This window comes from Sinocyclocheilus grahami, unplaced genomic scaffold (genome assembly GCF_001515645.1).
Source record: "Sinocyclocheilus grahami isolate Dianchi unplaced genomic scaffold, SAMN03320097.WGS_v1.1 scaffold678.1, whole genome shotgun sequence".
Classification (NCBI taxonomy): Eukaryota; Metazoa; Chordata; class Actinopteri; order Cypriniformes; family Cyprinidae; genus Sinocyclocheilus; species Sinocyclocheilus grahami.
Window position 1 is genome coordinate 179,857 of NW_015505857.1, and position 15,039 is coordinate 194,895.

The 15,039-nt window shown below is 43.5% G+C and overlaps 1 protein-coding gene across 1 annotated transcript in view; it reads right to left on the reverse strand.

Moving 5' to 3' along the window:
- Nucleotides 1-14,480, reverse strand: part of LOC107559200 (mitogen-activated protein kinase kinase kinase kinase 4-like) — a 34,224-nt gene extending 19,744 nt beyond the window's left edge. Inside the window, exons 1-11 of the mRNA XM_016242956.1 lie at nucleotides 14,308-14,480; nucleotides 14,148-14,213; nucleotides 10,527-10,583; nucleotides 10,240-10,365; nucleotides 4,438-4,548; nucleotides 4,219-4,309; nucleotides 3,570-3,700; nucleotides 3,429-3,483; nucleotides 3,013-3,091; nucleotides 2,755-2,930; nucleotides 2,598-2,670 (exon numbers count right to left, since the gene is read on the reverse strand). Of these exons, the coding sequence (XP_016098442.1) occupies nucleotides 2,598-2,670; nucleotides 2,755-2,930; nucleotides 3,013-3,091; nucleotides 3,429-3,483; nucleotides 3,570-3,700; nucleotides 4,219-4,309; nucleotides 4,438-4,548; nucleotides 10,240-10,365; nucleotides 10,527-10,583; nucleotides 14,148-14,213; nucleotides 14,308-14,364 (1,022 nt within the window). The 5' untranslated portion in view covers nucleotides 14,365-14,480. The remainder of the gene's footprint in view (nucleotides 1-2,597; nucleotides 2,671-2,754; nucleotides 2,931-3,012; nucleotides 3,092-3,428; nucleotides 3,484-3,569; nucleotides 3,701-4,218; nucleotides 4,310-4,437; nucleotides 4,549-10,239; nucleotides 10,366-10,526; nucleotides 10,584-14,147; nucleotides 14,214-14,307) is intronic.
- Nucleotides 14,481-15,039: the final 559 nt, after the last annotated feature.

Sequence of the window (15,039 nt, forward strand, 5' to 3'; positions counted from 1 at the left end):
TTAGCAGATGTCTTCATCAACATCTTCACACTTTCTTTGAGTCTGACAGTGATCCCCACATGCTTCAAGCAGACCACCATCACCCCCGTTCCCAATAAACAACGGTCTCCTGCCTGAATGACTACCACCCTGTAGCACTGACATCAGTCATCATGAAGTGCTTTGAGCACATCTGCCCCTCTCTACCTGACACCCTGGACCCTTTCCAGTTTGCTTACAGATCCACTGATGAAGCCATCGCAATGGCCATTCACTCTGCCCTGAAACACCTGGAGAGAAGAGACACCTATGTGTGGATGCTGATTATTGATTACAGCTCTGCATTCAACACCATCATCCCTTCCAAACTTGTAGCCAAACTGAAGGATCGGGGACTCAACAGTCCCTTATGTAACTGGGTCTAGGACTTGCTAACTGGCAGAGCTCAGGTGGTCAGAATTGGCAGACACACATCCTCCACACTCACACTCAGCACTGGTGTCCCACAGGGATCTGTACTTGGCCCTCTCTTGTTCTCCCCGTTTACCTACGACTGCTCTGCTAAGCATGGCTCAAACATTATCTTCAAATATGCTGACGATACAACCATCCTAGGACTCTTCACTGATGGTGATGAGACATCCTCAGGCATGTGATCGGACAAGGACAATAAAGAAGGAACCCCCCCCCTTATTTCTGTAATTACTCAATTCGGATAGGCACATAATCCGCATGCAATAATAACAGTCATTATGAATGCAGCATTTGCAGTTTTAGTACATTTAAGTAGACACTTTATTCCAGCGTTACTTATAAACAAGTAAAACATTTGTACTGTTTTAAGCCATTAAATCTTGGTCTTAAAAATAATGCAATTTTGCGATTTCAGTCGTCCTGATTGAGGCAGAAAGCTGAAGGCGCCAATTGTTGGGTTGGATGATGACGACGGTGCGCCCAATGCGCAATCCCACGCCCAATTCAAACAGGATGATGACGATGGTGCGTAAGATACCAACAAACTCGAGATCTACGCGAATCACATAGGTCGTCCCTCAGACGTTGGAAAATACAGAAATCTGTATTTATACGGGAAAATCACATCCCTGCATCCTACAGAGATGAGGTCAGTGCACACTCAGAATGGTGTGCTGACAGTAATCTCTCTTTAAACGTCAGCAAGGCCAAGGAGATGATTGTGGACTACAGGAGGTCACAGAGAGGTAGTCACATCCCCATTCACATCGATGGGGTGGAAGTAGAGACTCAGGAGCTACAAGTACACATCTCTGAGAACTTTTCCTGGAGCCTCCACTCAGAAAGCATAGTGAGAACAGCCCGTCAGCGTCTCTACTTCCAGCAGAGGCTGAAGAGGTTTGGCATCTCCTCTAACATTATGTCAAACTTCTACCGCTGCACTCTAGAGAGCATTCTGACCGGCTGCATCACTGTATGGTTTGGCATCTGCTCTTCTTCTGATCGCAAAGCTCTTCAGAGAGTGGTGAGAACAGTTGAGCTGGCTGGTCATAAACTCCTGGCCTTACAGAAGATTTACCAGACATGCTGCTTGAGAAAGGCCTGCAGCATCATCATGGACTGCACTCACCCTGCTCACCATCTGTCTGCTTCAATGCCGTTCAGCAGACACCTACGTTCTACCCGATCACAGACAACCAGGCTGAGGAACAGCTTCTATCTTCAAGCCATTAGCCTTCTTAACAGCCATCTAGCGCTGCAGCACTTTACCTCTGACACGTAATAATTGCCACTTCGGACACTGTGACTTCTACTTCAGTTTTCTCACTCAGGTCTACATACTACTTTCAATACTTTTTTTACTTTTTGTAATTATTGTATTTGTTATCTCAGTACGCTTACTCAGGACTCTGAGTAAGCGTACAGGATATTTGTTTACTGCCCCTTACTTGTCTTTATTGTATTTATTTGTCCTGCCTACAAAACAGCACATCATTTTGATATACTTAAGCCCTCCACCATGCACACTACATTTGCTTAAAGTCCTGTTAAAATTACTGTACGTCTGAGCCTCGTCACAAGCATTTCAATGCCCAGTTCCCCAGTGTCCCCAGTGCAGATGACAAATAAACGCTTCTTGACTCTTGAATTTGACATGAATGGAGACATGAATGAAGCCTCGTCAGCATCACGTCTCTCCTCCTGACCCATGATGTCCTCATGACTCTGCAATATATGGGGAGAGGCTGGCTAGCATGCTAATGAGGCCTGCGGCACAGGTGTGATGACAGGCTGCCATGTTTATCTGGACACTGTTGGCTCCCTGTTTATTCCCCATTTGGGTGCTTTACATTAATGAACGCTTCTCTGAGGCCTGATGTCACACCCACGGTCTCTGACAAGCTATGCCACACAGCTGCGCACATCTCTCACGTATGAAGCACCAAATAAGCATGACCGGACCTGACTTTATTCCATGACCTCTAACTGCATACTGTTGAGCAGAGAAACACAGAACTCAGCCGATGTGCCACAGGTGTGTTTAAGCAAGCTTAAAACAAGGCTCACTCGATCAAACGGATTCATAAAGAAACACAGATGACATACAATATATGGAGTGTAATACTGGCCGGTGTGCACATTACCTGGGCTCTCCCTCCTGCTCCTGAGCCTCCTCCTCCTCTTCCTCACTGCCGCTGTACTCGTACTCGGTCTCGTCTGCGGTCAGAGCACAAGCACGTCATTGACTCATAAACCCACAAGCGCTGTCGGTGTCATCGGCCTGCAGCAGAGCGGCCGTACCTTTCTCTCCGCGCTTCTTGCGGCAGCGGTCCAGGTGGTCTTTGAGCTGGATGCGCACCTGCCGCTCGTTGGGCTGGTCTCTGATGAAGGGGTGCTTCAGCAGCTGATCGGTGGGCGGCCGCTGCGTGTAGTTCTTCACCAGACAGCCCTCGATGAAGCTGAAGAACTTCTTAGACCTGTGAAGGACAGGAGAGTGAGTCCTGAACATGACCTTTCACCCTCGACTGTAACTACACAGGACCAGATGAAGCTACTGACCATTTCTTGGACTTGAGTCTGGGCGGAGGATTTCTGGGTATGAGAAAGAGCGCTCGCATGGGATGCATATCGCACAACGCTGCAAAACACCAACACACACACTCAATCAAACCCAAGGACGTTAAAGGTGATGTTCACGTGTGAGGACCGACTGCATATCCGAATGTACGCAAACCAGATATATCTATACCTAATATATGCAAGCTTCAACACAAGAGTGGCACGGACTAATATGATACGTTACAGTATTTCTACTGTGCTTTGAATGTTCTCCTGACAAGAGCAGCTTTCTTTGTGTTTTCAGTTTTCAAATAGTGGAATAGAAGCTTTTGGATGTCAGGAGACAAAACAGGGAAGAAATGCACAGAAAGGCAATCTAAGAAATGAAAGGAAGGTGTGTGAAGAGCAGTACTCACGAGGAGCGCCCTCGGCCATCTCTATCGCCGTGATCCCACAGGACCACAGATCACTCTGAAACACAGAAGGAGCGCTGTCAGCGCCACATTCACGCACTCAGCACTGCGTCTCTAACTCAACACACTCTGTGCAGCTCTTACCCTGTAGTCGTACGTGGCGTCTGGGTTCTCGTCGCAGGCGATGACCTCGGGAGCCATCCAGTATGGTGTCCCGATGAAGGTGTTCCTGCGGCCCACGGTTCGATCCAGCTGAGCACTGACGCCGAAGTCCACTGCAGAGCAACAAGAGAGAGCTCCTGAAACACTCCTCACAGAGCGCTTAACAAAGACCTGCGCCATAAAACAGCACCACAAGAGGAAGAGAAGCAATCGATCTGCTTCAGCGATGATCAACATCAGAGCGCCATCCTCGGGCTGGATTAAGATCACAGATAGAGATGAACTCTACTGATGACACTCTACTGAGCTTGCCTCAGCTCAGTGTGTGCTCAGTCTGTACTGCTGCACTGTTTTCATTTGATTGTTGCCCTCCAAAAATCATCTCAGATAATCAAACCCAGCGGGCAATCCTGCCCTTTAAGGCAAAAGTGAATTACTGAATATTAGACATGACATCATGATTGTGAGCATTAGTGCTGGATGGACGCTAGCTGGTGCTGTGGGCTCATTCTGTCAAACAGGCACTTTGACTCTACACTTTCAAACCAAACTATAAACTGAAACACAAATAAAAGGATTAATCTACAGACCTCTAGGATCAGTGTGTGTTAGATGTGCAGGAAGCGCTCACCTAACTTGACCTCAGCGTTTTCAGTCAGAAGCACATTTTGGCCCTTAATGTCTCTGTGGATGACGTGATGAGCGTGTAAGTGGGCCAAACCCTGCCGAGAGAAAGCACAGGCGTGTGAGAGCGAGAGAGAGAGAGAGAGAGAGAGAGAGCGAGAGCGAGAGAGAGAGAGAGAGAGCCAGCACCAGCGCCAGCATCAGTGTGTGAGAGCTTGTCTGATACCCTGAGGATTTCTCTGGAGATGTACGCGATCCATTCTTCCTTCAGGGTATTCCCTTTAGTGTTCTTCACCAGGTCTGTGATCGAACCAGCTCCACAAAACTCCATCACCAGCTGCAAGACAAACGCACAGCTTTACTGTACAGACACACACAGATACAGGACGTGGAACGGAAGACAATCGATTCTCAGCAAACAGTGAATCAAAAGCAATCTTTCCTTCTTTAGTGTGTTTTGTAGTTGTTTGTGCATGTATAAGATAGGCAAGGTTACAAAGCTCAAAGTCTCCCACAAAAGGATGCGCAGAGAGAAGGTGTGGTGTCAGTATGGCAGTAGTGTTGTTGCCGCCACACCGTGGAGACGCTGTGTGTTTCTATGTGAAAGCAAAGCACTTTTGGCCTTCTGAAAGTGGACGCAATGAGGAGTCAGTGGTTTACAAATGTAGTATCCTCTGTTCTCTGCGTATAATGACAGACGTGATTCACCAGGTGTTCTGCTTCCCACGGCACGCTCCAGTAGAGCTGAAGCAGTGCAGTGCATGTTGGGATAGAATAAAACTGACCACATTATTAACTGCTCTTATAATTGCTTTGGAAGTTAAAGCTCATGATTATGGTAAGGGCGTTACATTTCTGACACATGCTTGAGATGTTCAGCCAATCACAGCACACTGGGTCAGTCGGCCAATGAGAGCACACTGCGCTTTTCGAAGGAGGGGCTTTGTAGAAATCGATGCATTTTAGAAAGACTGTGCATAGAGGATCTGCAATAATGCATTTTTTGAACATTAAAGCATGCTAACATATTCTATTACACCCAATACACAAAATAACGAGCTTTGAAAATAGCATCATATGACCCCTTTAATTACAATTTTTTCAGCTTCTGATCACTTGTTCACTAACTCTCAATTGTTGTATTGTTTTCAGGGTTTGCTGAAAGCCCTGTTCTTTACTGCACTGCTGAAGTTGTGAGTGTGAACACTGAAGGGCTCGGGCATGACTGCATCACACCGACAGTCCGGTCCTGCTCTTCCTTCTGCTCTTGGTTGGATTCGGTAATGAAGACTAAAGTGCATCTGGTCTGACTCCAGTGCTTCCCAAACTTTCTGCAGCGTGGCAGCACCTTACTCTACCACCTTACTCCAGTTAAACACCACATTTTGCCTGCAATAATACACATATTCACTGCATACAGGGCTGGACATTCACTTGTTTGCTCAGCAGCCACTGTGGCGAGTGGTTTTCCAAAATTACTAGCCACTCAGCATTTTCACTGGCCACAATTTTGTTGCTGAGAAAGTACGTTTTATACGACTAATGTTTACTGCATACTAACATTTATTTAAAGTGCATATTGCAGGTTAGAGACCCAGTGAGTCAAAGTACAGAAAAACAAAAATATACTTATAAATATGCTACTTGAGGCTTCTGGAGTCATTTTTGTGAGAAAACAGAACACATAGAAAACTGAATCTAGAGGACTAATAGCAAATCACGCTTTGGTTCCTATTTTAGAACAGCTTTGAAGACGTTGTAGCCTAGTTACAGCGAAAAATTCATTTAGGTTTTATTATATATATATATATGTATATATACACAGTATATGTGTGGGGCTGGGTTTTTCACATGACATATAAACAATGATATATTTCAAAGAGCCAGTTCTGCTGTTTTCCACAGTTCATTATAATGTATGATAAACATTTCCTACCACACAGTATTCAAATCTGGAACAAATGAGCTGTTTTGAGATTAATGGAGATATCTGTGTGCATTCTGCAGTTCTAAAATACTGATTTAATGTTATACACAGTCATTTAATTATTTCACTTCACAATAAATTATTTTAAAAAAAAACAGTGGTTTCATGCACCTCAAAAAATTAAGGTTCTGCCTAAATGTAAGCATAACAATTACTGTGCATAACATGAAATCAATATTTTAGAACTGCAGAATACACACACACACACACAAAGGGCTAGGCGGTATGACGGTATATATCGTTACCGTGAAATAGTGTCTATCATTAGAGATTTTGCTATATCGTGTATTCCACGGTATGCAAGTATATCTGCGTAACATAGTACTGCTTAAACGTTATACACCTATTGAGTGATAAGGAAACATGCATGAATGAGAAAATAAAGAGTGGGACGCACTTGGTAGAGCTATTAAGTGCAATAAGTAGTGAATAAGAACTCAATGCGGTGCTCGCGCTGACTGACACATGCACGCACACTGAAAGCCCCTCTCTCGACAGCACGCGATCGCTAAAACTGATCTCTTTAGTGTTTCTTTGTGCTTGAATGGTCAAATACGCACACAGTAATGTCATAATGCCCGTCGTGTGGAGTATTCAAGTAAACACAGTCGGTTATATGTTCACCAGGTCTGTGATCGAACCAGCTCCACAAAACTCCATCACCAGCTGCAAGACAGACGCACAGCTTTACTGTACAGACACACACAGATACAGGACGTGTAACGGAAGACAATCGATTCTCAGCAAACAGTGTCACATAAAGCAATCTTTCCTTCTTTAGTGTGTTTTGTAGTTGTTTGTGCATGTATAAGATAGGCAAGGTTACAAAGCTCAAAGTCTCCCATAAAAGGATGCGCAGAGAGAAGGTGTGGTGTCAGTATGGCAGTAGTGTTGTTGCCGCCACACCGTGGAGACGCTGTGTGTTTCTATGTGAAAGCAAAGCACTTTTGGCCTTCTGAAAGTGGACGCAATGAGGAGTCAGTGGTTTACAAATGTAGTATCCTCTGTTCTCTGCGTATAATGACAGACGTGATTCACCAGGTGTTCTGCTTCCCACGGCACGCTCCAGTAGAGCTGAAGCAGTGCAGTGCATGTTGGGATAGAATAAAACTGACCACATTATTAACTGCTCTTATAATTGCTTTGGAAGTTAAAGCTCATGATTATGGTAAGGGCGTTACATTTCTGACACATGCTTGAGATGTTCAGCCAATCACAGCACACTGGGTCAGTCGGCCAATGAGAGCACACTGCGCTTTTCGAAGGAGGGGCTTTGTAGAAATCGATGCATTTTAGAAAGACTGTGCATAGAGGATCTGCAATAATGCATTTTTTGAACATTAAAGCATGCTAACATATTCTATTACACCCAATACACAAAATAACGAGCTTTGAAAATAGCATCATATGACCCCTTTAATTACAATTTTTTCAGCTTCTGATCACTTGTTCACTAACTCTCAATTGTTGTATTGTTTTCAGGGTTTGCTGAAAGCCCTGTTCTTTACTGCACTGCTGAAGTTGTGAGTGTGAACACTGAAGGGCTCGGGCATGACTGCATCACACCGACAGTCCGGTCCTGCTCTTCCTTCTGCTCTTGGTTGGATTCGGTAATGAAGACTAAAGTGCATCTGGTCTGACTCCAGTGCTTCCCAAACTTTCTGCAGCGTGGCAGCACCTTACTCTACCACCTTACTCCAGTTAAACACCACATTTTGCCTGCAATAATACACATATTCACTGCATACAGGGCTGGACATTAACTTGTTTGCTCAGCAGCCACTGTGGCGAGTGGTTTTCCAAAATTACTAGCCACTCAGCATTTTCACTGGCCACAATTTTGTTGCTGAGAAAGTACGTTTTATACGACTAATGTTTACTGCATACTAACATTTATTTAAAGTGCATATTGCAGGTTAGAGACCCAGTGAGTCAAAGTACAGAAAAACAAAAATATACTTATAAATATGCTACTTGAGGCTTCTGGAGTCATTTTTGTGAGAAAACAGAACACATAGAAAACTGAATCTAGAGGACTAATAGCAAATCACGCTTTGGTTCCTATTTTAGAACAGCTTTGAAGACGTTGTAGCCTAGTTACAGCGAAAAATTCATTTAGGTTTTATTATATATATATATATGTATATATACACAGTATATGTGTGGGGCTGGGTTTTTCACATGACATATAAACAATGATATATTTCAAAGAGCCAGTTCTGCTGTTTTCCACAGTTCATTATAATGTATGATAAACATTTCCTACCACACAGTATTCAAATCTGGAACAAATGAGCTGTTTTGAGATTAATGGAGATATCTGTGTGCATTCTGCAGTTCTAAAATACTGATTTAATGTTATACACAGTCATTTAATTATTTCACTTCACAATAAATTATTTTAAAAAAAAACAGTGGTTTCATGCACCTCAAAAAATTAAGGTTCTGCCTAAATGTAAGCATAACAATTACTGTGCATAACATGAAATCAATATTTTAGAACTGCAGAATACACACACACACACACAAAGGGCTAGGCGGTATGACGGTATATATCGTTACCGTGAAATAGTGTCTATCATTAGAGATTTTGCTATATCGTGACTTATAAATATGCTACTTGAGGCTTCTGGAGTCATTTTTGTGAGAAAACAGAACACATAGAAAACTGAATCTAGAGGACTAATAGCAAATCACGCTTTGGTTCCTATTTTAGAACAGCTTTGAAGACGTTGTAGCCTAGTTACAGCGAAAAATTCATTTAGGTTTTATTATATATATATATATGTATATATACACAGTATATGTGTGGGGCTGGGTTTTTCACATGACATATAAACAATGATATATTTCAAAGAGCCAGTTCTGCTGTTTTCCACAGTTCATTATAATGTATGATAAACATTTCCTACCACACAGTATTCAAATCTGGAACAAATGAGCTGTTTTGAGATTAATGGAGATATCTGTGTGCATTCTGCAGTTCTAAAATACTGATTTAATGTTATACACAGTCATTTAATTATTTCACTTCACAATAAATTATTTTAAAAAAAAACAGTGGTTTCATGCACCTCAAAAAATTAAGGTTCTGCCTAAATGTAAGCAAAACAATTAGTGTGTATAACATGAAATCAATATTTTAGAACTGCAGAACGAACACACACACACACACACACACACACACACTAAATTAGTGTGTATAACATGAAATCAATATTTTAGAACTGCAGAACGAACACACACACACACACACACACACACACACACACACACCTAGCTCGACGGGGGTGACAGCAGCAGCAATCCTCCTGTCACTCAAGTGGCCACGCCCTTAATTATGCAGAACTTTAAGGCTTAATTTAATTGAAATGGATGAGTTATAAAAAAATTCACCCCCTCACAGTTGTCACGAAGGGCAAAATTAGCTATATAGACCAAAAGCACTTTCTGTACCAGGCTGTAAACATGTTTTTTTCTGCTGTAAAGTTGGGCATTTTAACATGCGAGGTCTATGGGACTGACTCTCTTGTGCAGCCAGCCTCTAGCGGCCAGTTGATGCAGTTTAAGTCCCTTCCGTGTTGGCTTCACGAGAGAGAGCCGGAGGTTGCCTGATCACCCGCTGCTGAAATCACCCACACTTGGCGGGAGTTAATGACTGTATATTAGAAAACATTGAAATGTCAGTTAGAAATAAATAAATAAAAGATTTTGTGAAGTAGATGGGCCTGTATGTTTGCACACAGATCATCAAAACCATTCTCTCGCGCACCAGCTCACTGTTATACAGGGTCTACACGGGTGTGTTTCTGTCAATGGATGCTACTGAATACACCTAGTTTCTCATCAATAGTATAAAGTCAGCAGTAGACACAGTGTGGACGCTGAGGAGCTCAGAGACAGTCTCTACAGTGAATAGTGCTGTTTCTGAGCAGAATCTGATCTAGTCTGCATTAACACCAACAGAAATGTTGAGCTGTGGCTCAGCGTGTGAAGTGTGAGGCATGAAGAGGTGTGTGTGTGTGTGTGTGTGAGACTGACCCACAGCTGGTCGTCGTGTCCTGGAGGACTCTTCTTGATGAAGGCGCCGTAATACGTGGCGATGTTCCTGTGATGAGAGTATTTCTTCAGCATGTTAATCTCCAGCTTAATCTCCTCTTCTTCATCCTAAACACACACACACACACACACAGTGATTAAGCACCAGCAGGAGTACAGATGTGCACTATTTGAGCTCAGTTGTTTATATGGATTAATACGGTTTCATAATATTGTTTGATTCCTTCATTAGTTGAACACAGTGCGCTGCATGACCTGTGTGCACTTACTTCAGTCACGTCCATGACTTTGATGGCTGCCAACTGTCCGGTTTTGACATGTCGACCCTGATCAGAAGCACAGAGCAGATCAGTTAGAGGATGATCACGGTCACCAGAGAAGCATGACATGCAGGGTAATGCATCTGTGTGCTCCTGCGCTCTAATGCAGCTGCTGGGAAACGGAGCCCAACCACGCGAGACTGAAGATGGACGACAGTACCGCTCGTGAGATTGTTCTGGGGTAATGAGCCTGAATGATGCTGGAGAGTTCTCTTCATCGTGCACAGACCCTCAAACCCTCGTCTCTGACCTAGTTTACTTCAGGCCCTCCATCCCAGCAGAAGAGCTTCAGTCACACAGAGAAGAGTTTGACTGCATCACGCGTGTGCGACGGCATCTGGCAGCTGCAGACATCCTTTATTCTGTGATACCTGTTTCTGATGCAGAAAAGCTAGTTCATGCATTCATGACCTCTAGACTAAACAAAGCACTGTGAAAAAGCATTGCAATGGCTATTGTGAAAAACGCTATACGAAAATTTGAATTGAATTGAATGCCGTTCGCTCGTGTCATTTCCCAGCAGCCCATGCAGACCGAGTAATCTAACACTAACACATACTTAATTACTACTACACGTATTTAATTACTTGTGAGTATTTTGTCATTTGTATTTTGCTGGAGGAAAAAAAATCTTATGAAATTTGTAATGAAATACTTTGAGAGACAGTCATTTGTGTTTGACACAGGTAGCATGATTGCTATGTTCAGATGTGTTCCTCGGACCTCTAACCTCTCGCTTTAATAGTGGGCTTTTTTAATACTATTTGCAAACCTGTTAATGATAGATAGACTTTTCTCTAAACTGGTTTAATCCTGACTATCTGGTTTGGGCTGGTGAAAGAGGTGATTCAGAACTAATAACACAGCTCATGTATGAGATGCCACAGTCTGTCAGAGTCTGCCTGGTTACAAGCCCACAGCCAATCCGCGCTCACGCTGAGGTCACATGATCACCGGCTCTCCAGGGGCTGTGAATCATGTGATCATACATGAATCTGTGTGTGTGTGAAACGCTAACACAGCAGTGTTTGACTCACACACACCACAGCATCATGCTCTATTACGATTAGCAGGGTCCAGCAGCCGCCCAATAACACGCAGGAGAGAGACTGGAGCTTCATCTAAGACAGGAGCACAGATGTGTCTGCTGACGTCTCTTAACTCCAGCCGTCTCTAATGAAGCCAGGACGAGCATCAATGTGGACGAGTGTGTATATTCACATGTAAGCATGTGTTCAGTGTGTGTGTAGTCAGACACATCCGATAATCAGTTTCCAGTGTTTCAGCGCCACCTAAAGCTCCATCCGTGTGTCTGCAGCGGCTCTGGACATGTGACCTGAAGCGCACGCCTCACAAAGAAGAACTATGGACACTGAAGGAAACACGCAGTGCGTTTAGTCCGAGGACAGATGCTTGCTCCTGATAGGAGCCCATTGTTCAGGATCCTGCTGGATGTGCTTCAGCGGTGTGTGAGTGAATGAATGGTGAACTATCCCTTTAAGATTGACACAGAGTGAGTGAGAGACACTGATTCATTCAATTAAACACTAATTAATACAATGTGGAACATACTGGGTATTAATTCATCTAGTTTTGGTAACAAAACCCAAACCTCAGATTTAAACAATATATCAGACATGGACATAATAATATTACAGGAAACATGGCGCAGAACTGATGAAGTCACTCTTTGTCCCCCAGGATACTGTGAAATATTTTTATCCTCTAGAAAACATGAAAAAATCACACGTGGAAGAGATTCAGGGGGCATCATTATCTGGCACAAACAAGAAATTGACAAATACATCCAAACAATTAAAAAAGAAGAATCACATATATGGCTCAAAATCAACAAGCACCTTACCCAAACCACTAAAGATGTTTTCTTATGCGCTCTCTATATTCCTCCTTCTGAATCCCCATACTATAGTGAGGACATCTTTGAATCTCTCCACAGTCAAATTAACCACTTCCAGGCCCAGGGAAGCGTGTTGATCTGTGGGGATCTAAATGCCAGGACAGGATCTCTTCCCGACTACACCACAGATAATGGGAATAACTATATTTTTGGACAGAGCTTCCCACAAAACATAGTAAATAAGGAATAAAAATATATAAATTGACAGTTGTATGTGCAGGTATATTACAACGATGCGTTAAAGACACGGTCAAATTACATGTTTACGGCCACATGAAGCGGTTAGGAAGCAGAAAGATTAGTAAAACAGTACTTTATTCACTAGAATAAGTTTAATCTTACCATATCCAAAAGCTCTGCTGTTATTTAATAGATTAAATGCACTAGAATTGTACTGAATACTGTGTGGAGACATGTTTCTTCATTAAAATATTAATATGAATCAAGGATTTATTGACTTTTAATGCACCTTATTTGGAACTGTACAGAAATACGTGCTTTCATATGTGCTTTAGTTATGATTATTTCATTTATTCACGACTTATTTGATATTAATGTTTTATTTCATGCTAGAAACATGCTAGTGATATGCTAGTCACTTGTTAATCATGCTAGAAAAATGCTAGCAACATTCTAGTAATGTGCTAAACATGCTAGTGACATGCTAGCAACTTGCTAATCATGCTAGCTTACTAGTCATGCTAGCAAAATGCTAGTCACTTGTTAATCATGCCAACGACATGCTAGTTTCTTACTTGTAATGCTAGCAACATGCTAATCACTTGCTAATCTTGCTAGCGACACGCTAGTAAATTGCTAATCATGCTAGAAACATGTTATCAACATCTATCTAATCGATCTAAATGTTCAAACTTCAGGCTTTTACAGCTGCTTTAAACTTTCAGGCTAGGCTTTCTCAAGCCAACCTAGTTTTATCTAGTTTGTTGTTAATGTTTTATTTCAGTCTTAGCTTGGCTCTAGTTTTGTATTTATTGCCAATGGTGATGACGGAGAGCGACGGCTGTGCTTGAGCTTTTCAGTTCTGAGGCGGGATCCACAAGCCATATTATTAGTGAAGATGATCTAGCTGCAAGAGTCAGAGCTGCTGAGCTGCTGAGGAGCACGCTCATGTGTAGGGGTTTCTCCCTGAGCTCAGGAACGCCCAGGCTTCAGTGAGGCCTGAATAAAGGCTTTGGCAGACGTGAGCCAGAGTGACTCAAGCAGCAGGCAGCTTTGCTGAACACACCTCTCTTTCTTCAGTCATGAGCTGTAACCAGCAGCACCCGTCGGGAACCCGGTTAGTATCTAGAACAGTTATCTGGCTTGCTCGGCCGTGTTCTGAGTGGACATCTCTCGCTCTTTGGCAGTCAGATCAAAACAACAGGCTAAATAGAGATGTTGAGAAGCGAGCACAGGCCAGAAGCAGCACTACAGCAGCGTGTCTGTCTGTCTGAGTGAAGCACTGCTGCTGCTGCTGAAGCGATGTGGCGTTCTGTCGCAGTGACTGCATCTGCGCATGCGCAGCAGATCACACCCTTCTCTCTCCAGCTTTAACAGACATGACTATTCTGCTATTCTAAAACAATAATGCAGTGGTCTCGAGGATGCTGGGAAGAGGATTATAAAAGCTGTAAGACTCAAACGACACCGACCTTGTACACTTGTCCGTAGGTGCCATTGCCGACCACTTCCACCAGCTCGAAAATACCAGCAGGGTCCTGCAATCACACAAAGCGCAGCGCAGCGGTTAATAACGCCAGACTAGCTCCACACGACACGAGCAGACAAAGGGCCCGGGCCCGCCGCACTCACGCGCAGCGACGCGAGGTCTATGTCCACCAGGCTCTTAGCGGGGGACTCGTGCGCCATCTTCCGCTGATCGTCCGGTCCGGTCCGGTCCGGGTCTGAGTCTGAGTCTACTCCGCCCGGTCTCCGCCGCTCATCGCTATCCGCGCGTCGGTAACAGCGTCCGCTCTGTTGCTCGCGAGGAGGATGAGGAGGAGGATGAGGAGGAGGAGGAGGAGGAGGAGGAGGAGGAGGAGTGAGGGGAGGGACGAGGGAGGCTCCACACACACAAAGCACTATACATGCGCATATATATATATATAGATAGAGTCAACCAAACACATCGCAGCAATGCAAAGAACAATAATACATCACATCAGCTTATAGGCTACTTCCGATCACTTATACTGATTTCACTGTGAAATAGACCAGAGGAATTGGTCAATAGCTGTGTGTTTATGTACAATAATGCATGGCTATGACAGCAACATAAACAATGAGTAGACCATCAAAACTGTTACATTATGAATTTCAGCTAAAGTAACTGGCTATTCACATGCTTATTATGCACTATTCTATGCTGGTGTGAATATGTGTTTACGATGAAAATTCAATATGGAAAAGTGGACTATGCTTTGGTTAATGCTTAATTAACCAAAACCGAGGTCAGGTCATGCGCTGAACTGTGGCAGCTTTAATTACATGCTGGAGGGGAGGAGCTATCAGACTGATGTAAGCTATGTACTGTAATTCATACAC